The sequence below is a fragment of the Pelecanus crispus genome, chromosome 28, assembly GCF_030463565.1.
Source record: "Pelecanus crispus isolate bPelCri1 chromosome 28, bPelCri1.pri, whole genome shotgun sequence".
Lineage (NCBI taxonomy): Eukaryota > Metazoa > Chordata > Aves > Pelecaniformes > Pelecanidae > Pelecanus > Pelecanus crispus.
Window position 1 is genome coordinate 1920653 of NC_134670.1, and position 26884 is coordinate 1947536.

At 54.3% G+C, this 26884-nt stretch overlaps 3 protein-coding genes across 3 annotated transcripts; 2 read left to right on the forward strand and 1 right to left on the reverse strand.

The window, feature by feature from the left end:
- Positions 1 to 539: 539 nt before the first annotated feature.
- On the reverse strand, positions 540 to 2818 carry LOC142596197 (speedy protein 1-A-like). Its single transcript, XM_075725270.1, has 5 exons — positions 2674 to 2818; positions 2453 to 2511; positions 2233 to 2318; positions 1812 to 1983; positions 540 to 740 (listed from the first exon to the last, which is right to left on the reverse strand). The coding sequence occupies exons 1-5, from the start codon at positions 2816 to 2818 to the stop codon at positions 540 to 542; spliced, it is 663 nt and encodes a 220-aa protein (XP_075581385.1).
- Positions 2819 to 9871: 7053 nt separating this feature from the next.
- LOC142596204 (E3 ubiquitin-protein ligase synoviolin-like) lies at positions 9872 to 17643 on the forward strand. Its single transcript, XM_075725277.1, has 15 exons — positions 9872 to 10002; positions 10492 to 10585; positions 12261 to 12413; positions 12497 to 12545; positions 13189 to 13292; positions 13402 to 13528; positions 14864 to 14963; positions 15041 to 15106; positions 15510 to 15626; positions 15822 to 16042; positions 16319 to 16393; positions 16486 to 16599; positions 16674 to 16860; positions 17012 to 17133; positions 17483 to 17643. Exons 1-15 carry the CDS (start codon positions 9872 to 9874, stop codon positions 17641 to 17643), a joined length of 1821 nt encoding a protein of 606 aa, XP_075581392.1.
- Positions 17644 to 20596: 2953 nt separating this feature from the next.
- LOC142596198 (ADP-ribosylation factor 4-like) lies at positions 20597 to 26338 on the forward strand. Its single transcript, XM_075725271.1, has 6 exons — positions 20597 to 20694; positions 22527 to 22624; positions 23162 to 23271; positions 24636 to 24707; positions 25232 to 25357; positions 26252 to 26338. The coding sequence occupies exons 1-6, from the start codon at positions 20597 to 20599 to the stop codon at positions 26336 to 26338; spliced, it is 591 nt and encodes a 196-aa protein (XP_075581386.1).
- Positions 26339 to 26884: the final 546 nt, after the last annotated feature.

A 26884-nucleotide genomic window follows, 5' to 3' on the forward strand; every position in this document is an offset into this window, starting at 1 on the left:
AGAGCCCCCCAACCCAGAGCCCCCCCCACTGCAGCGCCCACATTTTGATATTTATTTGCAGTTTTTCTCCCCACCTCTTCCATGCAAAAAACACCAAAAAAGTGATGTTTTAATCCTTCACGTTCCCTTTCTCCCCCTCTTTTTGCACAAAAACGAGGGTGCTGGGTGCCGGTGTCACCCCCCACCTTCAGCCTGAGGCAGAGAGAGGAGTTGTGGGGCTAAAAATGGGAAAAGTATCAGGGAATGGGTAGAAAGTGAGCGATTTCGGACAATTTTCCTCAATGAGGGTTATAAATAAGGGGGAAAGGGGACAAAAATAGGGAAAATAATGAAAAATGCGCAGTTTGCACCAGGAGTTGCAGAGCAGTAGAAAGAGCAGCTGAGCACTGCCGTGAGCAAAGGGCGATTTTAAGGTAAAAAAAGCTGACATTGGCTTTGCTGTGAGCGAGCTACAAAAAAAAGAAAAGGAAAAAAAAAAAAGGTAAAAAGTGCGCTCGGGGCATAGCCCGGACCCGATTTTGCCCAATTTCAGCCCAAATTCAGCGCGTTTTGGCACCATGGGGGAGCAGGGAGGGGCCGCGGCGGCAGCATGGCCGCAGGATGAAGACATCGCGTGCCCGGGCGCCTTCGTCCCCCTCCTCCTCCTCCTCCTGGGGGCACAGGCGGGGCCGGGGGGCCGGGGGGTGCCGGGGGTCCCGCTCCCTCAGCCAGGCCCAGTGCCAGGGCTCCGTCGCCATCACCTGCGGGGCAGGGGGGGCCACCCGTCAAAAAAAAAAAGCAGCCACCCCCCCCATTTTTGGGGTCAAACCCTGCATTTTTGGGGCTAACCCCCCCCCAAAAACATTTTTGGGGGACTTTCAAACCCCAACACCACTCCCCAGTGTTCTGGTTTTTTGGGGGGGTGGCAAAAAATCCCTGTTTTGGGGGCTAAAGCCACCCCAGTGTTTCTTTTTTGGGGTGCTCAGGTGCCCTTTGCATTTGGGGGGGCTTTAAAAACCCCCACCACCCACCCCTGAATTTGGGGGGGCTTAAAATACCCCCACCCTGTCCCCCCAGGCATTGAGGGGGAGCTTTAAACCTGCTGGATTTTGGGGGCCCAAACCCTCACATTTTGGGGCTAAACCACAGCAATTTGGCAGCCTAAAACTTCACATTTTGGGGCTAAACTGCTGCCATTTTGGGGGCCTAAACCCTCACATTTTGGGGCTAAAACACAGCATTTTTGGGGGTCTAAAGCTTCACATTTTGGGGCTAAACTGCTGCCATTTTGGGGACTAAACCCTCACATTTTGGGGCTAAACCACAGCAATTTGGGAGTCTAAAACCTCACATTTTGGGGCTAAACCGCAGCAATTTTGGGGCTAAACCACCGCCATTTTGGGAACCTAAACCCTCACATTTTGGGGCTAAACTGCAACCATTTCGGGAGTCTAAAAACTCATATTTTGGGCCAAACCCACCACTTTTTGGGGCTAAAAAGCACCTTGGTTGCGCTACCAAGTGGGCATTAAATACAGGTGTCCCGCTTCCTGCCAAGGGGTGCGACTGGCCCAACCCCAAAACCCCACTATTTAACCTAAAAAAAAGGCAATTTTCAGAAAAACCCGACATTTTTCAGCAGGGAACGCAGTGGTGGATGGCAAACCTGCAGTAAACCCCTCAAAATTTCATTCCTTTTTTCCGATTCTCACCACGTTTCGGGGGATCTTTAAGGATTTTTTTTTTTGGGGGGGCGTGTGAAGGGTCTCTACGGATTTTTTTGGGGCAAGATCAAGGGATTTCGGGGGTGTTTTGGCAGGCAGGGCACCGACCTCCTCGCAGCAGTGCCGGCTGACAGCCGCCCGGTAACTCATCCGGGCCCAGAGGCGGTCGCGGCGGCGGAGGAAGCGGGGGATAAGCCGGCGCCAGCGGCTGCCCAGCGCCCAGGGGAAGATCCAGTACTTCTGCTCCTCCTCATCCTCCTCCATGTCGTTGGCCAAGTACCTGCCAGGGGGGAAACGAGGCAAATTCGGGGGATTTTGGGGCCATTCGGCACATAGGGATAACGGGAAGCGGAGGAGGCAGGCAAGGGACCTCCAGGATGGTTTGGGGAGATTTCACAGCTTCGTTAGAGCCTGGCTGCATTAGCGAGCGCGCTGGGGGAGCGGCATTAGAGCCCCCTGCTTCGCTAACAAGCAGGCAGCGTCATTAGAGCCCCTCCAGCTCGTTAACAACAGCGTCTCGGGTACGTACAGGGCGGCAAAGAGGTTGAGGCGGGTGTACTCGCTGGTGGGCAGGCGGGCACGCTTGAAGTAAGTCAGCGCCATCGCCAGCAGGTACTGGGAAATGAGGGGAAAAAACAGCGCTTTTAGGCAAAAAAAAAAAGAACCCAAAAAACTAAATTCAGGCTAAAAAGGTGGGGGTTTTCTTAAAAAAAAAAAGAATAAAGCAGTGGGTTTTTTGAAGGGCTAACCTTATCGGAAATCCTGCAGCAGATGTCCGTCGACAGGAACTCCCGCACCACGTCGTCTTCTTGAAGAGGAGAAAAAATTATTACATAACAATCATTTTTTGGGTGGAAAAACTCCTGCTTTGGGTTTTTTTTTTCTTTTAATAATGCGAGGAATTGGGTTTTCCCCCCCCCCCCCCCCGTTTTTACAGGATTTCCGTGGTTTGGGGGCTGCTAACGCTTACCCAGCAGGCTGAAGAAGGCTTCTCGCTCCGGGCGGCGCAGGTGGAGGCTGCGGGGGGGCCCGGCGGGGTTGGGGGGCTGCCTGCCAGCCCCCCGAGTCTGGGTGCTGCTGGGGGGGGGCCTCCTGCCACCCAGGAGGGAGTTCATGGTGGGGGGGGCTGCCTGGGGGAGAGGGGGGTGGTGAGGGAATGGCCGAAAGCCCCCCCGAAACCAGAGCAAGCCTTTAAGCCCCCAAAAAGCTCTGAGTGTCCCCAAAAGCCTCAAGACCCCCCCCAAAAAAACACATCAACCCTTTAACTCCCCCAAAAAACAGAGACCAAACACCCCAACACCCCCCAAAACCAGACCAAGCCTTCAACCCCCCAAAAGTCCCAAGCCCCCCTCAAAAAAACCCACAAAGACCCCAAAGCCCCCCAAAACCAGACCAAACCTTTAACCCCAAAAGCCCTAAGCCCCCCAAAAAACACCCAACTGCCCCCAAGCCCCCCCAAAAACCAGACCAACTGCCCCCAAGCCCCCCCAAAAACCAGACCCTTTAACACCCCAAAAAAGCCCAGAGCCCCCCAAATGCCTCAAAGCCCCCCCAAATTTGATCAATTCAAACACTCCACCCCCCCCCCCCCAAGAACAGACCGACCATTCAAAAGCCACGCACCCCCCCCAAAACCAATCCCAAACCCCCCCAAACCGGCCAAGCACCCCAGACCACCACTAAAAAGCTCCAAATCCCCCTCAAAAAAAAAAACAACAGGTGAACCAAACACCCCAAAAAGCTCCAAATCCCCCCAAAACCAGACCCACCTCCTTCAAGCCAAGTGACACACGAGCAAAATCCCGAGCAGCATCTCCTACCCCAACGCAAAAATGTAGTTTCTAAAGGGCTCTTTTTACCCCAAACCGGCTCTTTTTCAGCAGTTTTGAGCACCAGGCACTGGCGGTTTCACCCACGCCGTCATCCCCAATCAAGGCGGGGTCATTAGCAAGCACTAACGAAGCAGTGCAGCCCCTCTGCACCCCAACTTGCTCCCAGTACCATCCCACCGCTGCCCCAAAATCGGCATTTTAAGGCTCCGGATCCCTTTTCAGCCACTTCCAAGCTCTTCAGAATCCAAAAATTTAGGGGTTTAGTTGTTTTTAAAAAAAAAAATCAGGAGTAATTGTGGCTGAGGTGAATATGTAAATCAGCTGCTACGAGTTTTTCAGGGAATAACGAGGGCTTCATCCCCAGGGAAGCCTCAGGTTGGGAGCAACCGCGCTGACCTCATTTTCTCCACCTATTCACTATTTTAAGTAATTTTAGGATAAAAAAAAAGGTATTAAGACACAATAAAAAACCTCGCATTTTGATAAACTCAGGTTTAACTCATCCTTATTCCGCCGTGCCACAGGAACAGTGCAGAAGCTCCCTCCTCCGGGCCAAAACCAAGGTGAAATAAGACCCTGTCTGCTTTCCCAACAAGAAAAAAAATATAAAATTTGCTTTTCTATTTAAATTTTTCACAAATTTGTGTGCTCCTGGTAAGATTTAAGGGGCCGAGTTTTGCCTTCCGAAGCCAAAACACCGTGCCAAGCCCTGCTGACCTCAAACATTTAAAGCAGCGTCTCAACAAGGCTGCGCTCACACCTCGATTTCCTTGCTCCACTCGATCAATCTGGGCTTTTTTTCCCCCCCAATGTTTAATTTTTCCTTTTTTTTTAGTATTTAAGCAGCTGCATGAGGAGAAGGGAGTTTGAGAGCTGCCTGCTCCGTGCCTCGCAGGAGGAAGGGACGCAGACAGCATCCAGCCGAAATCATGCCATCGGCCCCAAGCGATAATCCTTAAAAAAGCCCTGAAATAGCTCAAAAAACATCTGCTGGGAAAGTTAAATCTGTAGTTGACCAAAAAAAAAAGACCATTTTAATTAAAAAAAAAAAATTAAGCTAGTACTCCTGGTTTAGAAACCCAAGCAGCAGGGGGTCCCGGGCTAAAGCAGGGGGTCCCGGGCTAAAGCAGGGGGTCCCGGGCTAAAGCAGGGGGTCCCGGGCTAAAGCAGGGGGTCCCGGGCTAAGGATCCTTTAACCATGGGAGTGCCAGCCTTTGAGGGATTTGAAAAATCTTTTTAATACCTGCTATGGGGGTCAGACACTAAAAAGGATAAAAAAAAACCCAATAAATGAAGCAATTTAGGGTTAGAGTAGCTCTTGTGTCAGTCAAGGACATAATAAAGGTAACAGATTTACCCATACGCCCCCCCTAAAAAAATAAAACCACACTTAACGTTCAATAAAAAGCAAAAAAATACCTCAAATTTGCAGGTTTTACTACCAGTCCCCAGCGCCCAACCTCAAACAAACCAGCAACAGAGGGAGCAGGGACACAACGCACCCCCACAACTGCTCCACAACCACCCTGAAAACTAGCCAGAAAATGGTAAAAAACTTTTTTTTTTTTTTTAATTTCTCACTTCAGGGCACTTTGGTAGGATGACCGCCACCCAGCCACCTTGGCTTGCCACCTGCTTGGGACATGGAGACACTGCGGTGCTTTCCTCCACAACCACCATGAATTATTAAAAAAAAAAAGAGCATTTTTACTGCCATATAAGTGCATCCTGCTATTCAAAACAGCATCTTTGTGCTCAGGGGCACCAAAACTTGGCTTCAATGAGGTAAAAGGGGGACATTTCTCCTCTCTCCCTCTCTTCTCAGGGGGTTTTCTAAGCAAATAGAAGATTTAAAAGGTTGCACTTGCCTCATCTCCTCTGATCCCAAGGCAGGATTAAAAACACACAGTACATGGGGACAGCAGAGCCCTCAGAGCCCAAAATCCCCGCTCCACGTCCCCCTAAGCCCTCTCTCCCCTCACCACAACGGACGAGGCACCACACCACGCTGTTCCCTCACGCATCAAGGGGGAAATGGGGAAATAAAAGACTTTACGGGGCTGCTTTCACCTCACAGCACCAAGGCTCGGTCTCCCTGCAGCACACAGGGCAGCTTTTACCTCAGGACACCCCTCACTTCCCCCTCAGAAACGGGGGAAGGCGGAGAAATCGCCTCAGGGAGCAACGACGCCTCGCCGCCCCCAACGGCTCTTCCCGCCTTTTTCCCCCCTCACCTCAGCGGAGCGCGCGAAGACGGGCAACACGTGAGGCGCGGGTGAGGAGCCCCACTGACCCCGCCCCTCCGCCCGTCGTCGCCTTCTATAGGCGGCGCGCCCGCGCCGCCAGCCAATCACAAGGCGGAGAAGGAAGAGGCCGCCGCCCCTCTCCCTCGCGCCGTCACCCGCCGCTGCTTGTCAAAGGCGGGAAGGCGGGGCGGTGAGTGATGCTAGCCAATCGCAGACGCGAGGCAGCGGAGGGAGCGTCGCTGATAGGCTGAGCTCTGCGGGGAAAGAGTGACGAGTGGGGTGGGTTGGAAGCGCAGCGCAACTCGTCGCCCCCCGCCGCCCCTCCCCTAGCAACAGCCGCTGATTAAGCGGCGCCCCGCGGGTTCTTTTTTCTGATTGGCCGAGTGCCGCGGAGGCTGGCCAATGAGAGCGAGACACGGGGACCCATGGCGTTCCCGCACACCCAAGCGCCGGCTGTGGAGCGGCTCGGACCGTACCAAGTGCGGGCGTGAGGGGAGGGGGGAGAGGAGCCCAAGGGGTTCGGGGGGTTCGTGGCCTCCCCCACGCCGCGCGTGGGGGGCAGGCGGGGAATAGAGACCCTCAACATCTCCTCTATTATGGGGGAGTGGGGTGGGGGGGGGGACAGCGGGGAAGTGACCCCCCACCACCCTGGATTCCTCCCTTCCCAGAGCTGCGGGTGGTGCAGCCCGGGCGGAAGTGAGGTGCGCGCGACGGAGGCGCTTCCGGTGGGGGAGTGGCCTGAGGAGGGCGGGGCGCGGCGGCGGTGGGGCTCGATTCCAGTGAGTGCGGGGGGGGGGGGGGGGGGGGCGGCAGCGACACCGGGGCCTGAGGCGGGGGGAGCCCCGGGGGGGCTCGGGGCGGGGCCGGAGCGAACCGGGGGGACGCGGGGGGCCCGGTGACAGCTTGGGCCCCTGGGGGGTAGGGGAGGGGCGCGGGTGGGGGGGGGGTACATGGGGTGGGGGGGCGGCGACAGCGATATGGGGGGGCACAGGGATATGGGGGGGCACCTGGGGAGCTGGCAGGGGGGACACACAGGGACGTGGCGGGGGGCACAGGGACATGGGGGGACTCCGGGAGGGCTGGGAGAGGGGATAGGGACATGGGGGGGCACCTGGGGAGCTGGTGAGGGGGACACACAAGGACATGGGGGGGATGCAGGGACATGGAGGGACTCCAGGAGGACTGGGAGGGGGGACAGGGACATGGAGGGGGACAGGGACATGGGGGTGGGGACAGGGATATGGGGGCCACCTGGGGAGCTGGCTGGGGGGACACACAGGGACATGGGGGGACTCCAGGAGAGCTGGGAGGGGGCACAGGGACATGGGGGGGGACACAGAGACATGGGGGGCACCTGGGGAGCTGGCAGGGGGGACACACAGGGACGTGGGTGGGGGACACAGGGACATGGGGGGACTCCAGGAGGGCTGGGAGGGGGCACAGGGACATGGGGGGGCACCTGGGGAGCTGGGAGGGGGGACAGGGACATGGGGGGGCACATGGGGAGCTGGCAGGGGGGACACACAGGTACATGGGGGGGGACACAGGGACATGGGGGTGGCACTTGGAGGGCTGGGATGGGGGGACAGGGACATGGGGGGGCACGTGGGGAGCTGGCAGGGGGGACACACAGGTACATGGGGGGGACACAGGGACATGGGGTGGCACTTGGAGGGCTGGGAGGGGGGACAGGGACATGGGGGGGACAGGGACATGGGGGGCACCTAGAGAGCAGGGAGGGGGCAGAGGGATATTGGGGAGAGACAGGCACATGGGGAGGGGGACGGGGACATGGGGGGCACATGGAGGGCTGGGGGGGGCACAGGGACATGGGGGGGGCAGCTGGAGGGTGGGGGTATGTGAGGGGGGGCTTGGAGGGGTCAGGGGTATTGGGGGCACTTAGAGGTTTGGGGAGGCATTTGGGGAGGGGGTGGGGGGCCGCAGGTGACCCGGGAGGGGAACGAGGACATGGGGACATTTAGGGGAACAGCGGACGTGAAAGCTGGGGCCCGAGGGCGGGCAGGACCCGGGGGCCTGGGACGTGGGGGACACCTTGAGGGGCAGGGGACATGATGGGGGGGGGGGGGGGGCGTGTGGGGCACCGGGAGGTCTGGGGGTCTGGGACACAGAGGTGGGGATGTTGGGGACACCTGGGGGGGGCGAGGGGGGACACGGAGGGCTGGGGCCTGCAGTGGGGCGGAGCGCGGGGTCTGTGGTGCGAGGGGGGGCGGGGGACGCGAGGGGGGTGTGGGGGCACCAAGAGGGGTGGGGGGTGAACAGAGAGGAGCTGTGACCTGGGGGGTCTGGCCCCCGCGGCAGGGAGGGAGAGGGGAGAGAGGACAGGGAGCTGGGGGGAGATGGGGACGGGGACAAGGAGGTGGGGAGAGATGGGGACAGGGACAAGGAGGTGGTATTTGGGGGAGAGAGCGGGGGACGGGGACAAGGAGGTGGCACATGGAGGGATGGAGACAAAGAGGTGACATTTGGGGGAGAGATGGGGACAGGGACAAGGAGGTGGTATTTGGGGGAGAGATGGGGGTGGGGACAAGGAGGTGGCACATGGAGGGATGGGGACAAGGAGGTGACATTTGGGGGAGAGATGGGGACAGGGACGAGGAGGTGACATTTGGGGGAGAGTTGGGGACAGGGACAAGGAGGTGGGGAGAGCTGGGGACAAGGAGGTAGGGAGAGCTGGGGACAAGGAGGTGACATTTGGGGGAGAGATGGGGACAGGAAGGTGACATTTGGAGAGATGAGGACAAGGAGGTGACATTTGGGGGAGAGATGGGGATAAGGAGGTGGCATTTGAGGGAGAGATGGGGATGGGAACAAGGAGCTGGGCACAGGGACAAGGAGGTGGGGAGAGCTGGGGACAAGGAGGTGACATTTGGGGGAGAGATGGGGATAAGGAGATGACATTTGGGGGAGAGATGGGGATGGGGACAAGGAGCTGGGCACAGGGACAAGGAGGTGGGGAGAGCTGGGGACAAGGAGGTGACATTTGGGGGAGAGATGGGGATAAGGAGATGACATTTGGGGGAGAGATGGGGATGGGGACAAGGAGGTGGCGCATGGAGAGATGGGGACAAGGAGGTGACGTTTGGGGGAGAGATGGGGACAGGGACAAGAAAGTGGCATTTGGGGGACATATGGGGACAGGGACGAGGTGGGGAGAGATGGGGATGGGGACAAGGAGGTGACATTTGGGGGAGAGCTGGGGATGGGGACAAGGAGCTGGGGAGAGCTGGGGACGGGGACAAGGAGGTGGCACATGAGGGAGAGTTGGGGACAAGGAGGTGACATTTGGGGGAGAGATGGGGACAGGGACAAGGAGCTGGGGACGAGGACAAGGAGGTGACATTTGGGGGAGAGCTGGGGACAAGGAGGTGACATTTGGGGGAGAGATGGGGACGGGGGCAAGGAGCTGGGGACGAGGACAAGGAGGTGGGGAGAGATGGGGACAAGGAGGTGACATTTGGGGGAGAGATGGGGACAAGGAGGTGACATTTGGGGGAGAGATGGGGACGGGGACAAGGAGGTGGCACATGAGGGAGAGCTGGGGACAAGGAGGTGACATTTGGGGGAGAGCTGGGGACAAGGAGGTGACATTTGGGGGAGAGCTGGGGACGGGGACAAGGAGGTGGCACATGAGGGAGAGCTGGGGACAAGGAGGTGACATTTGGGGGAGAGATGGGGACAAGGGGGTGACATTTGGGGACATGGGAGAAGGGACGCGCCAGTCGGTGACGCCGAGTATGTAGGACGCGGGCTGGTGGCACTGCCGGGAGCGTTTTTGGGGCAGAAGAGCTCCGATGGAAGCTGCGCGCGTTTCGTTACCCGCAGGGATCGTTAAGCGGGTTAAAAAAATAAATCAGCTCAGCAGCGACATCGTTAGTTTTAGGGTCTTGTTTTTCTGCGGGGCTCAGAAATCGCCCCAAAAAGGGGTTTGGCCGCATCCAGAAGATGCGAGGGCGGCCGTTTATCTCCGATTTTACACTAAACGGTGTTTTGGGTGTGGGTTTTTTTAACAAAAATCCCTTTTTTTGCTGCGATTTGATGGTTTTTCGTCGCGCAGGCCCGAGCCGGGGAGATGCTCTACACGGCGGTGTTGATGGCGGGGAGCCTGGCGCTGACGATGGCGGTGGTGGCTCACGCGTATTACCTCAAGCACCAATTCTACCCCACCGTGGCTTATGTCACCAAATCCAGCCCCAGCGTAGCTGTAAGTACCCCCGTTAATTAATTAGCGGCGGGTAATTAATCCGCACGGCTGGGGAACGAGCCTCCCAGCTCGCGCGGCAGCTTCGTGGTGTGGCATGGTGGGGGCGGGAGCACTCGTCATGGCTCACTTCTGCTTTCGGTGAGCGAAACGGGTCGTTTTTTCCGCTTAACGGCGCTCACCGAAAACGCCGAGGACCCCCTGGGGAGAGCGAGCGCCTGCGCCAAGCACTGCCGCGGCGCCCGTCGGCGCACGAGGAGGGTGGGAAGACGACGACAACGACGCTGCCTCCTGCCTGCGCAGGAGCCCGCAGGCAGCCCCGAAATGCGGTTGGGGCCGAGCCTGTACCCGATCGCCGTCTCTGCCATCCCCTGGGACCCAAATTTGCGGCGTTAAACCCTCCCCTGCATCCGGTTGTCACCAGAACAGGTTTTGTCTGCACCGCGGGTCTTTCCCCATCGCCTCCTTCCCCTGCTCATTTTTCCATTGCGGGTTCTCTACATCCAGGCCTTCGTGTTGGTTTTTCTCCTGGGGAAATTTATGGGCAAGGTGTTTTTTGGGCAGCTGCGGGCGGCAGAGATGGAGGTGAGCGGCGGCGGGGAACGGTTTAAATTCGGCGCCGGGGACGGGCGGATCTGTTGCTGGCGTTGGAGGCGGTGCGGGTGCTGTTGGGGGGGGTTAAAGCCCACAAGGACATGCAGATACTGAGGGGTTTTGTGGGGACTTTGGACCCTGAGAAGCCTTAGGCACCATTCTGGGGGGGACTTTGGACCCCAAGAAGCCTTGGGCACCATTTTGCAGGGGATTTTGGACCCTGAGAAGGCTTTGGTGCCATTTTGCGGGGGACTTTGGACCCCGAGAGGCCTTGGGCACCATCTTGGGGTGGATTTTGGACCCTGAGAAGCCTTTCGTGCCATTTTCGGGGGGACTTTGGACCCCAAGAAACCTTGGGCACCGTTTTGCAGGGGATTTTGGACCCTGAGAAGCCTTTGGTGCCATTTTGGGGGGGACTTTGGACCCCAAGAAGCCTTGGGCACCATCTTGGGGTGGATTTTGGACCCTGAGAGGCCTTTGGTGCCATTTGGGTGGGGGACTTTGGACCCCAAGAGACCTTGGGCATCATTTTGCAGGGGACTTTGGACCCCGAGAGGCCTTTGGTGCCATTTTGGAGGGGACTTTGGACCCCAAGAAGCCTTGGGCACCATTTTGCAGGGGATTTTGGACCCTGAGAGGCCTTTGGTGCCATTTTGGGGGGGACTTTGGACCCCAAGGAGCCTTGGGCACCATTTTGCAGGGGATTTTGGACCCTGAGAAGGCTTTGGTGCCATTTTGCGGGGGACTTTGGACCCCGAGAGGCCTTGGGCACCATCTTGGGGTGGATTTTGGACCCTGAGAAGCCTTTCGTGCCATTTTCGGGGGGACTTTGGACCCCAAGAAACCTTGGGCACCGTTTTGCGGGGGATTTTGGACCCTGAGAAGCCTTTGGTGCCATTTTGGGGGGGACTTTGGACCCCAAGAAGCCTTGGGCACCATCTTGGGGTGGATTTTGGACCCTGAGAGGCCTTTGGTGCCATTTGGGTGGGGGACTTTGGACCCCAAGAGACCTTGGGCATCATTTTGCAGGGGACTTTGGACCCCGAGAGGCCTTTGGTGCCATTTTGGAGGGGACTTTGGACCCCAAGCAGCCTTGGGCACCATTTTGCAGGGGATTTTGGACCCTGAGAGGCCTTTGGTGCCATTTTGGGGGGGGACTTTGGACCCCAAGGAGCCTTGGGCACCATTTTGCAGGGGATTTTGGACGCCAAGAGGCCTTTGGTGCCATTTTGGGGGGGACTTTGGACCCTGAGAAGCCTTGGGCACCATTTTGCAGGGGATTTTGGACCCTGAGAAGCCTTTGGTGCCATTTTGGGGGGGACTTTGGACCCCGAGAAGCCTTGGGCACCATTTTGCAGGGGATTTTGGACCCTGAGAGGCCTTTGGTGCCATTTTGGGGGGGACTTTGGACCCCGAGAGGCCTTGGGCACCATCTTGGGGTGGATTTTGGACCCTGAGAAGCCTTTCGTGCCATTTGGGAGGGGGGACTTTGGACCCCAAGCAGCCTTGGGCACCATTTTGCAGGGGATTTTGGACCCTGAGAGGCCTTTGGTGCCATTTTGGGGGGACTTTGGACCCTGAGATGCCTTGGGCACCATTTTAGGTTCAAAACGGGGGGACGAAGGCTGGGGGGAAACACCCCTCACTGCCTCCCCTTCTCCCGCAGCACCTACTGGAGCGGTCGTGGTACGCCGTGACAGAGACGTGCCTGGCCTTCACCGTCTTCAGGGACAACTTCAGCCCTCGCTTCGTCGCCCTTTTCACCCTCCTCCTCTTCCTCAAGTGCTTCCACTGGTTGGCTGAAGACCGGGTGGACTTTGTGAGTGCCGGGTGGTGAGAAAACAGGCGTAAAAAAGCCTTTTTTGGGGGAAAGCCTCAACCCTTTCTCTACCTGTTTTGCAGATGGAAAGGAGTCTCAACATCTCCTGGCTCTTCCACTTCCGTATCATCTGTGAGTATCTTGCTTTTCTCCACCCTGGGCCAGATCCTGCCCGCCCACGGGTGCTTTGCCGTTTGGCACGTTGCCGACAGCTGGTCAGGAAAGATAATTTTGGCGATGCATTTGCATATGACCGGGGAAGAACCTGGTGCAGCTGAGCGTGCAACCATTGGCGGTGCAACCATTGGCGCTCGATAAACCTTGTCAGGGCAGTCTTGTTAACGAGGGTAGCGTTAATGGGGCTGCAGAGGGAGCTGGATAGGGTTGCTGGGGGTTTAACGAGCTGCGGCTTTGCCGGGTGGGAAAAATACAAGGCCGGATCCACGGCAGAATATATTGAGGGAAAAATCATCTTTTGAAGGGATTGGGGGGTTTTTGGTGAGACATGAGGATACAAGACGCGGCTTGAAGCAGAGGGGGCTTCAAACAAGACGGCCTCATTACCGGGATGCATTAATTCAGCCCTTCATTAGTGCAGAGCCATTTAGCCCCACCCACCGAGACCGATGCTGCTCAAGGGCCCCCCTCTTCTGGTGGGACGTGTTTTGGGATGTGACACTCGGAGCTTTAGTTTTTGGGGGTCTCCCCCTACCTCAAGGCTCGTTATCTCCTCTCCTCATTGTCCCCTCATCCCGATTTCTTTCCCCTGCCGCAGCCCTGATGTTACTCCTGGGAATCCTGGATTTCATCTTCGTTAACCACGCGTACCACAGCATTCTCACGCGAGGAGCCTCTGTTCAGCTCGTCTTCGGCTTCAAGGTAGATGGCTTCCTTTTGGGGACGGACAAACCTCCGCGTCCGTCCCCAGGATGGACAGACGGCTCCTCGGCTGGGTCCTCACACCTTACCGCGCTCTTCCTCCCTGCAGTACGCCATCCTCATGACCATGGTGCTCGCCATCTTCATCAAGTACGTCCTGCACTCCATTGACCTGCAGAATGAGAACCCTTGGGACAGCAAAGGCGTCTACATGCTGTACACAGAGCTCTTCACGGGTACGTGGTCCTCCTTCCCCCTTTTTTCTTCTCATCCCACCCAATTTTGAGGTTTGGAGGGGGACTTTCCCATCTGGGCATGGCCCAATAAAGCTTGATATGTCGTTAAGAAGTTCAGTTAGCCATTGGTCAATGAAGACATGAAGTCTAGGTTGTGCTCAGCAGCACCCGAAGGCCTGATCCATCTTCATTAATGATCTGGATGACAGGGCAGAGCGTTGCCTGGGCCGCTTTGCCGGTGACACCAAACCACGAGGAGTTGGCTGATGCGCCACAGGGTCATGCCACCATCCAGAGGGACCTTTTCCAGCTGGAGAAGCGGTCCAAGAAAATCATCACGAGGTTCAGCAAAGGGATGGGCCAAGTCCAACAACCCCCGGCACGAGTATACACTGGGCAGCGGTTCAACTGGGGGTTCTGGTGGACGCCAGCTTGAGCACAAGCCAACAACGAAGGCCAACGGCATCCTGGGAGGGTTGCCAGCAGGTTGAGGGAGGTGATCAGGGGTGGTGAGGCCACATCTAGAGACCTGAGTCCACTTCCGGGCTCCCCCAGTCCAAGAGAGACTGGGACATACTGGGGAACGTCCAATGAAGGGTCACCAAGACGACGAAGGGACTGGAGAGGCTGAGAGAGCTGGGATTGGTTGCTCAGAGAGGTGGCGACATCTCCATCCTTGGAGATACTCAACAGCTGTTGGGTCACGGTCTTGGACAAGCAGCTCTTGGTGACCTACTTGAGCAGATGGTTGGACCAGATGACCTTGGGTGGGACCATCCCACCTCCACCAACCTGTGGTTGTCCAAGAACACGGGACCAGATGACCTTGGAGGTCCCATCCCACCTCAGCCAACTTCTAGTTGTCCAAGAACATGGGACCAGATGACCTTGGAGGTCCCATCCCACCTCAACCAACCAATGGTTGTCCAAGAACATGGGACCAGATGACCTTGGAGGTCCCATCCCACCTCCACCAACCTGTGGTTGTCCAAGAACACGGGACCAGATGACCTTGGAGGTCCCATCCCACCTCAGCCAACTTCCAGTTGTCCAAGAACACGGGACCAGATAACCTTGGAGGTCCCATCCCACCTCAACCAACCAATGGTTGTCCAAGAACACGGGACCAGAGGACCTTGGAGGTCCCATCCCACCTCCACCAACCTGTGGTTGTCCAAGAACATGGGACCAGATGACCTTGGAAGTCCCATCCCACCTCAGCCAACATCCAGTTGTCCAAGAACACGGGACCAGATGACCTTGGAGGTCCCGTCCCGCCTCCACCGACCTGTGGTTGTCTAAGAATGAGACCCTGATGTGCTTCTTTTTCCCCAGGCTTCATCAAAGTGCTCCTCTACATGGCCTTCATGACCATCATGATCAAAGTCCACACCTTCCCACTCTTCGCCATCCGCCCCATGTACCTGGCGATGAGGTGAGTTGACTTTGGTGTGGCCTCCAGCACTGGCACGGCCGTCACCTTGATCCCACCGATTCCTCATCTTCTTCCAGGCAGTTTAAGAAAGCAGTGACGGACGCCATCATGTCCCGCTGGGCCATCCACAACATGAACACACTGTGAGTAACGCGGAGAACGCGGCTTCCACCCCTTCCGCCTTGCTTTGAGCTCCGTTGGCATCCTCTCGGTGGTTGCTTTTGAGGTGGGATCCACCAAATTTGAGGAAAATGCCTCATTTGTCACACGGGAAAGAGATCGGAAGGACCTCGTAGGGTGACGGGGTCGTGGTTATCTCAAATACCTTATATTTGAGATATATATATCTGCCAAATACCTTAATTTAACCAAAAATCTGGCAGGTAACGGTGAGGAGGAAGGGTTGGCTGGTGGTGGGGAGGACCCAGAAGACCCGCTGCCTTCCCATGTCCCCCTTGAACCCCCCTAAAATGGTGGGAAGGGTTGGTTTTGGTTTGGTTTTTTTTTATCCCCGGCGTTTTCCACCTAACTCTCCTCCCCGCGCAGCTACCCTGACGCCACGCCGGAAGAGCTGCAGGCCATGGACAACGTCTGCATCATCTGCCGCGAAGAGATGGTGACAGGCGCCAAGCGGTTGCCTTGCAACCACATCTTCCACACCAGGTGGGTGAGGAATAGGGGTGCCACGTGCTCCCCGGCCCCGCAATTTTGGTGTTTCCGGCGTTTTTGGTGGTCTTGGTGAGGTGGCGGTGAAATAACAGCCCCGCTCGGCAGTTGTGGTGGTGGTGGGGGTGTTTTGGGGAGGTCTTTGCCCCCCTGCCGTGAGGTTGCGATTAACGGTGTCCGTCTCCTCTCCAGCTGCCTGCGGTCGTGGTTCCAGTGCCAGCAGACGTGTCCCACCTGCCGCATGGACGTTCTCCGGGCTTCCCTCCCGGCACAGCCGCCTCCCGGGCCGCCGGAGCAAGCCCCGCCACTGCCCCAGACCCCCCAAGTTCCCCAGCCCCCCAACTGTGAGTCTCCTTTGCGCCCCGCTGTCACCCCTTTGCACTGGGGCGGGTGTCACCAACCGCCAGTTAACCGTCACCCCGCTGGCTGAGCTTTGCCAGGGTTGTTGACCGCGGTGCTGGAGGAACAAACAGCCGGAGAAGAGGGTTGGGAGGTCAAATCCCCAACAGGCAGCGGCGGGAGCCGGTGGTATTTCCGCCTGTGATGGCGTGTGTTCGGTTGACACTGTTAAGCCCGGTTACGCGGCATCAAACCGGTGATCTGGCATGGTCCGGCTGGCTGCGGTGAAGGGAATTTGGGCGTTTGGGGCTCTCACTGCTCTCTCCTCCCTCCGCAGTTCCCCAGGGAATCCTTCCCGCCGGTTCCCGGCGTTCAACCACCCAACGGCGCCGAAAACGCCGTGCCGAGCTCCAGCGACGCTTCGGGTGAGCTTTCTCCCAAAATCCAAGGGGTCGGTGCTGCCGAAATGGGGCTCCCTCCTCCCCTGCCCACCCTCACGTCCCTTTTGTTGCTGCAGCCGCCAGGCCTAGCGACACCACCAGCGCCAGATCGGAAGCTGCGGCAGCAGGGACGGTGCCGGGTCTTCCTTTCCCACCGCCGTGGATGGGAATGCCATGGCCGCCCCTCTTCGGTAAGCGAGGGATGGGGGAAGGATTTCGGGGTTCACCCCCTGGGGCTCTCCCCTCATCCCTCTTCTCACTGCAGGCTTCCCGCCGATGCCGGTGCCGCCGGCCGGCTTTGCTGGCTTGACGGAGGAAGAGCTTTGTGCCATGGAGTGCCACGATCGGCAAAACCTGGAAGCGCGGTTACAGTGCCTGCAGAACATCCACACCCTCCTCGACGCCGCCATGGTGCAGATCAACCAATACCTGACAGTCCTGGCCACCATCGGGTAATGGTGCTGAAAAAAACGGGGTGGAGGGGGAATTTGGGGGCGTCTAGAGCCGACAGGCAAGGTTCGGTTATGGCAAAGCTGCGCCCTGCCTAAAAACCCCCTCAAATTGCCCCCAAATTTGATGTCTTGTTTAATTTTCTTCCCCCAGGTCGCCCCGGCCCGCCGCTCCTCAGCCCCCCTCTGCCCGCGAGACCCCGGCGGAGGAACCCACCCCCCTCCACTCGCCCGGCAGCCCTTCGGCACCCGCCACTGGCTCTGCGGCTGCTGCCGGTGCGTGAGGGAGCTCCGGGGGGGAAACACCCTGGGAGGGAGCGTCGGCACTGTCGGCGGGGGGAAACGGGGGTCCTGGGGGCTCCGACTGCCCCCCAAAACCACCACTGTACCCTTTTATAGCCTAAATTATGATTTCTCCGTCCCTGGCTAATTACCGCGGTTGTTAATTGCTCCGTTAATGAGCCGCCTGTAGCCCCGGCGTCCGTGTTTTAAAAGCCGAATCTCCCGTTAAAATGCCACTGGGGAGCTCGAGTCCCGGCAAAACCACTCCTGAGCCTGGCTCGTGGTTAAAACTGAGTTTACGGCTTTTACCGGACGCTAAACCGGTGCCTTTCCCCTTTACCAGATCCCACCGCGCCAGCGGGCGCCGAAGGCTTCGCCGCCGAGGAGGAGGAGGAGGAAGAGGATGGCGGCGAAGGCTCGTCCTTGCTGGATGAACCTGACACAGCGGAGCTCCGCCACCGCTGGCTACAGAAACTGGTGTCGCCGCTGGCAGCCTCGCACTGACGCTTGCCGGTTGTGCCACGGCCGCGCCGCGGACGCCGTTTTGGGGGTGCCGACCCCTCGTCCTCGGTGTTTCCGGAACCTCGTACGCTGCGAGCTGGACGGCGCCCCTTTTTCTGCCTTTTTTTCCCCCCCTATTTTCCGCCGCAACCCCTGTCTGGAAGCAAAACCGGTTCCCGGCTACGCCTGTCAGTGCCCCTAAAATATTGCCGACCGTTTTTTTTTTTTGCGGCACCATGGCAAACAGCTGCGTTTCTTGACCTGTTTTTCCCCATTTTTCCCTGTTTTCAACCCAATTCCAGCGAGGCAGGATCTGGTGCGTGTTTCAGAGCCAGCGGTAGCGCGTTTTGGGGTAACCGCACGCGTTTCGGGGCGGTAATTAAGGACAAGGCGTTCGATTGCGGTGACGGTGATCAAGTGGGTGCCGCTTGAAATTGCTCAAAATCGCCCATTTTTAACCCAAAGTCCTCTCCCAGTTGCGGAGCGGGTTGTCACCGAGGCTGAAACCGCCTCGAGCTGCATCTGCTTTGAGTTGCCGCCGCTTTACCGGGAATTTTGGGGCGCCCCCCTCCCCGGCTTTCACCTGCCACGCCCCTCGTTAGCAAATGAGCTCGTTAACAGTATTAACCCATCACCCGCCGGGAAAACCACTTCCCGCACCGAAATATCCCCCCCTTAAAGCCCGTCGGGGGAACCATGCTGCCGATCGGCGCCGCTCTGGCATCGCATGGCAACTTAATAAACCCCTGAATCCGCCGCCAGACCCCGACCGGTCCCTAACTGGTGCCACAGCGCACCCAAACTGGTTTTTACTGGTTTTGCTCCGCCGACGGCGCCGGGAAATGGGGTTTTTTTGGTCTCCTTTGGTCACCTTCCACCTCACAACCGCCAAATTTTCACCTCGTTGCTTTTTGCCACGACTTCAGTGCCTCTTTGAACCGAAAAGGGCTTTGAGGAGCCCAAATATCTCAGGGGAAAAAAAAAAAAAACCGTGTTCGGAGATGGCGGCAACCGGAGCGTTTTGGGGCAGAAAACGTCTTTTTTTTTTTTTTTTTTTTTTTTTTTCTTTTCACCAAAACCGGTGGCGGCGAGAGGACGGCGTGGGGCGAGGAGCCAGTGACGGGTGATTTTTTGCGGGGGGCGAGGAGGAGCGGGAATGGTTATTTTCAGTAATGAGGTTGATTTTCTTCACCCCCCCCCTTCAATTTTTACCTCTCGTTGTCCCAAACTTGAGTGTATTAATGAGGAATTTTGCAATAACAAAGCGGTGATGGGAAAACGTCCAGGAGTCGCTTCGGGGAGTTGATTTTTTTTTTTTACCCTTTTTTTTTTTGGTTTTTTTTTAACGTGTTGAGCCAGAATTATGAATTTTCGTGGCCAGTTCTGTTTGACGTTGGGTTTTTTTGGGTGGATTCCTCAAAATTTCCTTTGTTTTGGGGTGGAAACTGTGGGGAGGGAAGAGCGACACACAGGCAACCGCCAGGCTGGGGACATTTGACCCCAAAACCGCTCCCTTTCACTCCAAAACAGTTTCGTTTCCCTTTTGGGTAGCGTCAGCATTGGAGGAATTATTTAATTTGTAAATAATGTATAAATTTTTAATAGCTTAACTGTAAATACGGTGGAATAAAGGTTGCAGTAAAGCTTGGCGCTCTTCCTTTGGTCAAGGTGGTGGTTGGCTACTCTAGGCCCACTGCGCTGTCTCTATGGTCGCTCAACGAGCTGTGGTTGCTTCCCCCATGGTTGGTCAAGAGCCTGTTGACCGTTCTGGCCTCTCTTCCCATCTCTGTCTCTATGGTTGGTCAAGAGCTCCTTGTGCCGGTTTCCCCTTCCCGAAATCTCTGTGGTTGTCACGGAGCCTCCTGGTCGCTCTGGCCTCTCTTCCCACCGTGTGTCTATGGTTGTTCAGGAGTCTGTTGACCACTCTGGCCTCTCTTGCCCCTTGTCTCTATGGTTGTTCAGGAGCCCCTTGTACTGGTTTCCCCTTCCCAAAATCCCTACGGCTGTCACGGAGCCTCCTGGCCGCTCTGGCCCCTCTTCCCGCCTGTGTCTCTATGGTTGTTCAAGAGCCCCTTGTACCGGTTTCCCCTTCCCAAAATCCCTACGGCTGTCACGGAGCCTCCTGGCCGCTCTGGCCCCTCTTCCCGCCTGTGTCTCTATGGTTGTTCAAGAGCTCCTTGTGCTGGTTTCCCCTTCCCAAAATCTCTGTGGTTGTCACGGAGTCTCCTGGCCCCTCTGGCCTCTCTTCCCACCATGTCTCTGTGGTTGTTCAGGAGTCTGTTGACCACTCTGGCCTCTCTTGCCCCGTGTCTCTATGGTTGGTCAAGAGTCCGTTGACCGCTCTGGCCTCTCTTCCCACCTGTGTCTCTATGGTTGGTCAAGAGCCCCTTGTACCGGTTTCCCCTTCCCAAAATCCCTACGGCTGTCACGGAGCCTCCTGGCTGCTCCGGCCTCCCTTCCTGCTGTGTCTCTATGGTTGTTCAGGAGCCCCTTGTACCGGTTTCCCCTTCCCAAAATCCTTATGGCTGTCACAGAGCCTCCTGGCCGCTCTGGCCTCTCTTGCCCCATGTGTCTATGGTTGGTCAAGAGTCCATTGACCGCTCAGGCCTCTCTTCCCGCCGCATCTCTATGGTTGTTCAGGAGCCCCTTGTACCGGTTTCCCCTTCCCAAAATCCCTATGGCTGTCACGGGGCCTCCCGGCCGCTCTGGCCTCCCTTCCCGCCACATCTCTATGGTTTGGGACGGGAACCCGGAAGTCCCCCTAGCGCGCGCGCGCGCGTCTCTGTGGTGCGGGGCGCTGGAGCGCAGCCTCGCCTCTATAGATCCTCCCGTCCGACAGGCGGCGCTGCTCGGCTCACCCCCCGGTCGCCGCTCTAGCCCGCAGCCGCCGCCTCGCTGGCGGCCTCATCCGGGTCCCGGGGCCGCGCATGCGCCCCCGGGGTGGCGGCGCGGCGAAATGGCGGCGGAGGGGGGCGGAGGCTCCGGCCAGCTCGGGCCGCGGTGGGGCGGAGGGGACGCTGGGGGATGGAGGAGACGGCGGCAGCGGCCCCCCCGGTGAGCCGGAGGGTGGGGGCGTGAGGGGAGGGAAAGGCGGGCGGGCTGAGGGGATGGGGGGGCTGTGGGGCGGCTCTGGGGGCAGGGGGGGCTGGGGGGGCAACGGGGGAAGAGTTGGGGGAGGAGGCGGAATATGGAGGAGCACAGGGCTGGGGGGGAGCGGCTGGGGGAGCCAGGGGTGTTCAGCCTGGGGAAGAGGAGGCTGAGGGGAGACCTGATCGCTCTGCAGCTCCTGGCAGGAGGGGGCAGGGAGGAGGGTCGGGCTCTTCTCCCAAGGAACAAGCGATGGGATGAGAGGGAATGGGCTCAAGCTGCGCCAGGGGAGGTTTAGATTGGATATTGGGAGAAATTTCTTCATGGAAAAGGTGGTCAAGCGTTGGAACAGGCTGCCCAGAGAGGTGGGGGAGTCCCCAGCCCTGGAGGGGTTCAAAAAACGGGCAGAGGTGGCACTGGGGGACATGGTTTAGTGGGCATGGGGGTGTTGGGGTGATTGGACTGATGATCTTAGAGATCTTCCCAACCTTAATGATTCCTAGTTTGGCTTTCATTAAAAATAACCCAGCCACCAAGGTAGGAAGCATGAAATTAATTATGACTCTGCCCTTAATTGGTCTAGCGGTGGACGCGGTAGCGTTAGGTTGATGGTTGGACTGGACGCTCTTAAAGCTCTTTCCCAACCAAAACGATTCCGTGATTCTATGAACGGGGCGGGATGGGAGCGGGTGCCGCCGTGGGGCACAAAGGGGGAGGGGGCAGAGCCGGGGGGGGCTGCAGGGTGCCCCCAAGGGCCCCCCCTCAGGCCTCTGGGTCCCCCCCACCCACGGGGCGAGGGCACCCACCCTTAACGCTGCGTCACCCTCTGCGTGTGTCCCCCCCACCAGCCCCCGTGGCAGAGCTGCAGCCCCCCGCCCCCGCCGAGGAGGAGCGCAGCGATGCCCCCCTGTCCCCCAGAGCTGCAACAGCGCCGCCGCCCCCACCCCCACTGAGTCCGAGGAGCCCCCCCTGGCCGCGCCCGAGGAGCCCCCGCCCCCCCGGGACCCTGAGCCCCCCGCCAAGGAGCTCGCCCTCGCCTACCCCCTCGATAGGGGGGTTAGAAATTGTTAGAAATAACAATTTATTTTTATTTTTATTTATTTTTTATTTCTAAGGTCTTCTCTAAAGATCAGAAGTGGAGACTCCTAATGAAAGTATCCTAGTGGATCTGAATGAATAGAAGTGATGTCCTGAGGAAGAGTTAAAGCCCTTAGGGTATATGTGGAGGGATGGCAGGAGTTTCCTAATATATGTCTGTTTGTCAGTGCAAAAGAAATGTGTTAGCAAGGGGACAAGGGACTGGAATGAGGGAGACTGTGTCTTCCATTGATAGTGCCCACTCCTGTTGGTTCGGGTGCATGTGAAACTGGCCTTAGCTGAAGGTGGAGCGAGACATTTCCCCTGCTTGAGTGTGAAGTAGCAAATGTGATCAGTTAGAAACTGTGTGCTGCTTGTAGATTGTTGCTAGGCATTTAAAACCATTCTGACTTACACAGAAGAAACTTTCAAAGTGAATGATAAAACTTAAGTAACACAAGTAGTAAGGAAGCTGACTAGAAACTTGTGAGCCTGTAGGTTGTGGATGAAAATGTGTTACTGACCCTTGTTTTCTTCATTGCTTGTTCTCTGCCTCAGTGCTGGGTAGCGGAGATGGGGAGAAGCACACAGCAATATGTCAACAATGACTTAAGAGTGTTTAAAAAGCTCGTTCTTTTTAGGGAAAAACCCCTAATAGTCTGCATGTAAAATGCATGTTGTTAAATTAGCAGCTTGTAGTGTATATTGTGAACTGAATCAAGTTTTCTGTTTGTTCTAGTTGGTTTGGATGCTGCTGGTAAGACAACTATTCTTTATAAACTGAAAGTACGAAAAATCGTCACCGCAATTCCCGCTATTGGTAAGATAACCAATTCTCCTGTCTTCATTCTTGTTACTCTATAAATTTGTGTTGCAGAGATGGGCCTCTGAAGAATGTAGAGATTTGCCATCTTTGCTGTTAGCATAAGAATCAAGACAAACATGGACTTTCTGGTACTGCCATAACATAACCGTGTCAGACCAAAGATACATCTGGATCAGAATCCTGTGTCTGACAGTGGCCAGCAGCAGATGCTCAGGCGTATAGGAACCGATTAAGTAGCAGTACTTCCCCCAAACACCATGAACCTCTAGCAGTCTGTGGCTTGGAAGACTTGTTGAAACAAAGGTGGTGTACTTGGATTTTATTGATCTTTATTGATATTGTACTTGGATTTTATTGATCTGTTTTTTCATCCTTAAGTCAATTTTCTTCTTGATCTAGCAATTCAATTGTGATAAGCCATTTTATATATATTTGGGAGAACTATAACTTGGGAAGTAACTATGTTTAACGTGATTAGAATTACCTTTTAACACTAGCATTCTTTCTAACTATTTGACTCTCTTATTTTAGGTTTTCATGTGGACATGGTAGAATATAAAAATGTTTGTTTCACAGTCTGGGATGTAGGTGATCAAGGTAAAATTAGACGTCCTTGGAGGCATTATTTCGAAAATGCACTGGTAAGAGTTCTGAGGTGGCAATTGTTAAAGACCTGTTTTGTAATGTCTCATATATGGAAAGTTGTCTTCTGTCCCTTCCTTTCAGAAAGGCTCCTCACTACTTCCTGCAAGTTCTGAGGGATACCCAGATTTTATTCTAGTTGAAGCTGCTTTGTTAGCTTGAAGGCTTCAAGTGTAGTCGTGAGTGTAGCCTGGCAAGGATTAAGTCCTTCAGGATCTACCAGTGTTCTGTAATGTGCCAGAGCAGCTGGTTGGTTTGTGAGGAGCTCTTCAACTTTGCTGTATCCACGTTTTGATCTGTTTCAGCTGGCATTGGCTTATACGTAAGAAATGTTACTGTCTAAGCAGCCTTCTACATAGTCTGTTTTTCTAATCAGCCTCAAAATATACAGCTTTTACTGTGCTATATCACTGTATTTAGTATGCTGAGTATCTAAAAACATCGTAAAAGATCTTGTTACCAATTGATTAGACAGTGTCTGCTTGGTATTGATGTGACTGCTGTCATTTTTGGTGACATAAATGTGATTCTTTCCTTTGGTTCATAAGTAGTAAGGCAAGCTGCTTATTAGTATCAGGAAACTTTGGGAGTGGTGTGGGTTTTGGGTTTGTTTTTTTTTTCTTTTTGCTGTGTTGAATATAGAAGTGTTTACAAGAGACTTCTGTGCAGCATAATGGATGTGATTGGTGCAGACAAATGGAGAAGTCTGGATGGACACAAAGGAGCTAGCAAAGTACTGTTGTGAATAGAGTAATACTTAATTTCAGTTCCTTATTCAACCCTGTTACTAAATGTTTTTAAAAGATCCTTCTGTTCTCTTAAAGAGAATGATAAAATGTGAAGTTTTCAGACTGAAATTTTAGAAGTAAATAGCGTGTTTGTAAGGAGGATGCTTGAATAACAGTGATCCCATTAGAAATCCTGTTTGGTACAAACTTTTTTAAAGAAATTCAGGCCTTACTTTAAGGCTGTGGGTTTTTTCAGTGAGACATGAGATGGTGAAGCGCTTGCGATCCTCTTGCTGCATTTAGTGTGATACAATGAGTGCAAAGGGAGGGGGGTGAGTTAGCTTCTGAAATGTTGCTGGTGTCTGTCTTTTTTTTCTTTCAAACTAATGAGTCCCATGCTAATCTATAAATTGACATTTGTGTTATTTAACTTCTTTGATTTAGAAGGCCTAGCTTTATTTTAAGGTTGCAACTTAATGTGCTTGTTCAGATGGACATCTTGCATTGCTTAAATATCTGTCAAATTTGCTTACCTAAGAGAGGGGATGGTCCCAACATTCAGTAAGAGTTTTTTGTTTTTTAAAATAGTACTGCATGTTTACATTGTTTTTTCAAAACTGCTTAACTTCTTACAGGGCCTCATTTTTGTGGTAGACAGCAATGACAGAGAGAGAATCCAGGAAGCAGCAGAAGAGCTGCAGAAAATGGTAAATACAGATACCTTCTAAAATATAATTGTTATACTTACCTTGTCTTGGTTTTGGATGTGTGTTAGCTTCCTTAAGAGATTCAGGATTTTGAAATTCTGGGGAGTTTGTACAGTGCATATTGTATTCACCTGGTAATTCTGGGCCACACAGTACACTGAGTTGTAACTGCAAGTCTGTAGAGGGTTTTAGTTCAAGAACTACTAATGTGTCAGAACCTTTATTTCCTTCATAAAGCCTTAATAGAAACGCAGCAGGTGAAGAAAGAATTTTGGAAAAACAAATTGGTGCTAAGAATTTCGGCAGCAAGGCACTGGTAAATTGAAACTGCCTGTTGAAAGACAATTTCTTTACTTGTAGGAGAAGTTCTCTTCTAAATTTCACTGGACTTACTAGTGACTTCAGGAACAAGAATGAAAAAGCTTATAACCCTTAAATCAGTATTTAGGTTTCTTTAGCACTTGTTGAAGTCATTGAAGTACTTAACTGAGCTAATTTAATGACGTGAACATTTTTTCTGTTAGCTTCAGGAGGATGAGCTGCGAGATGCAGTGCTGCTTCTGTTTGCGAATAAACAAGATCTGCCAAATGCCATGTCAGTCAGTGAAGTGACGGATAAACTAGGTCTTCAGTCTCTGCGTAACAGAACCGTAAGTGCTAAACTTCCTGGCTGCTGCACTTTTGTCTTCCTTTATATCATAAATGTAGTCTTCCTCTCTACAGAAAGAGGTGAAAACTTCTCTTTCCTTTAAAGATGCACCTACCTGCTGTTAAACTCTGTAGTGCATAGTTTAAGGTCCTCATTCAAAATGAGTGATTTGGAAGTATGATCCCATGTGTACAGCTGTTGCAGTGTTTCATCTCTCACCTTCTCCTGGAAAAATACAAATGTTCCAGGCTGTCACTGAAATACAGCTGTCAAACATGTTTGACAAAGCATGTGGCGAGGTTTCCTGTTTTCCCAATACTTACAGTTCTGGGGGAGAAAATGCATTCTGCACTCTCACCACTACAAAGACGGGGGGAAGTTAAGTAGCTCCTGAATTGTTAGATTCTGTCTGCGCAAGCCTTTGAGACGTAGGGTTGCTTTGCATAAACCATCTCTCCTTCTTTAATGCTCGCTTAATGTCTGTCTGTTGACACATTAAGATCATATCTGTGGAAGATGTTTTAGAGGTCTGTTAATTTAGGTAATTCCATGTCCATTTCCTGAAGAGCAGTCTTTCAAAACCAAGAAGCTAGTTTTCAGGATGTAAACCAAACGCGAGTACTGTATTTGTTTCTTGATGCACTAAAGAGCGTTCTAGCATTTGGTAATCCAACACGTGAGTTTTTGGATGATGTCTGAACCCCATCTGTTGTATATGTACTTTCCAAAACTTGTAAAAACAGCATCTGTTCAATATTGTCTCTACTTATGGCACAAAACTGTGTTTAAAGAACGCTATTTGAGTATGTATCTGAGAGTCTCATACTGTGATAACATAGCTTGCATTTTGTCAGTTTTTTAAAATTTAATTTTCCTTTGTGTTCTGCATTAACAGTGGCATGTCCAGGCTGCCTGCGCTACGGAAGGAACTGGTCTGCATGAGGGACTTGCCTGGCTGTCTAATGAACTCTCAAAACACTGACTCAAACTGGATGAGTCTTTCACCAGGGACATGTTTGATAGAAGTGGTCTAGGCTTGTTGCAACAAAATTAGTTTGCATCTTGGTTATTACAGTACCTGGAACTGATATTTGGGCAGGATATTACAGCGTTTCAGCTTATTTTGTTGCCAGTTATTGTTTACCGAGCTACACGTTGCAAAGGTAGCAATAGGCTTGGGTAAAAATCTCCTTAGCTTGGAAAAAGTGTATCTTCTGATTCTATTCCCCTTGTTAGCCTAAATGCCTGAATATAGTTATTGTGACATCTGTAAGATCTGTTTTGAATACTCTTTTGAGTCCCAGTAAATTAATGTTTTAAATTTTTTTTTTCTCCCTGCTACTTTTAGTGTACTGATGCCCTGTTTCATTCCTGAGACAGTCTGCTGATTTAAAAACGTAGCATTCCGTATGTATTTCTTTTTCTCCCTTGCCAAAAAGAATTCCTAATACTGCTTGTTCCAGACAAGGAAATGCTCTAAAACACTCTACAAATCTCCTGCACTGAGGAACATTTTATTAATCCTTGG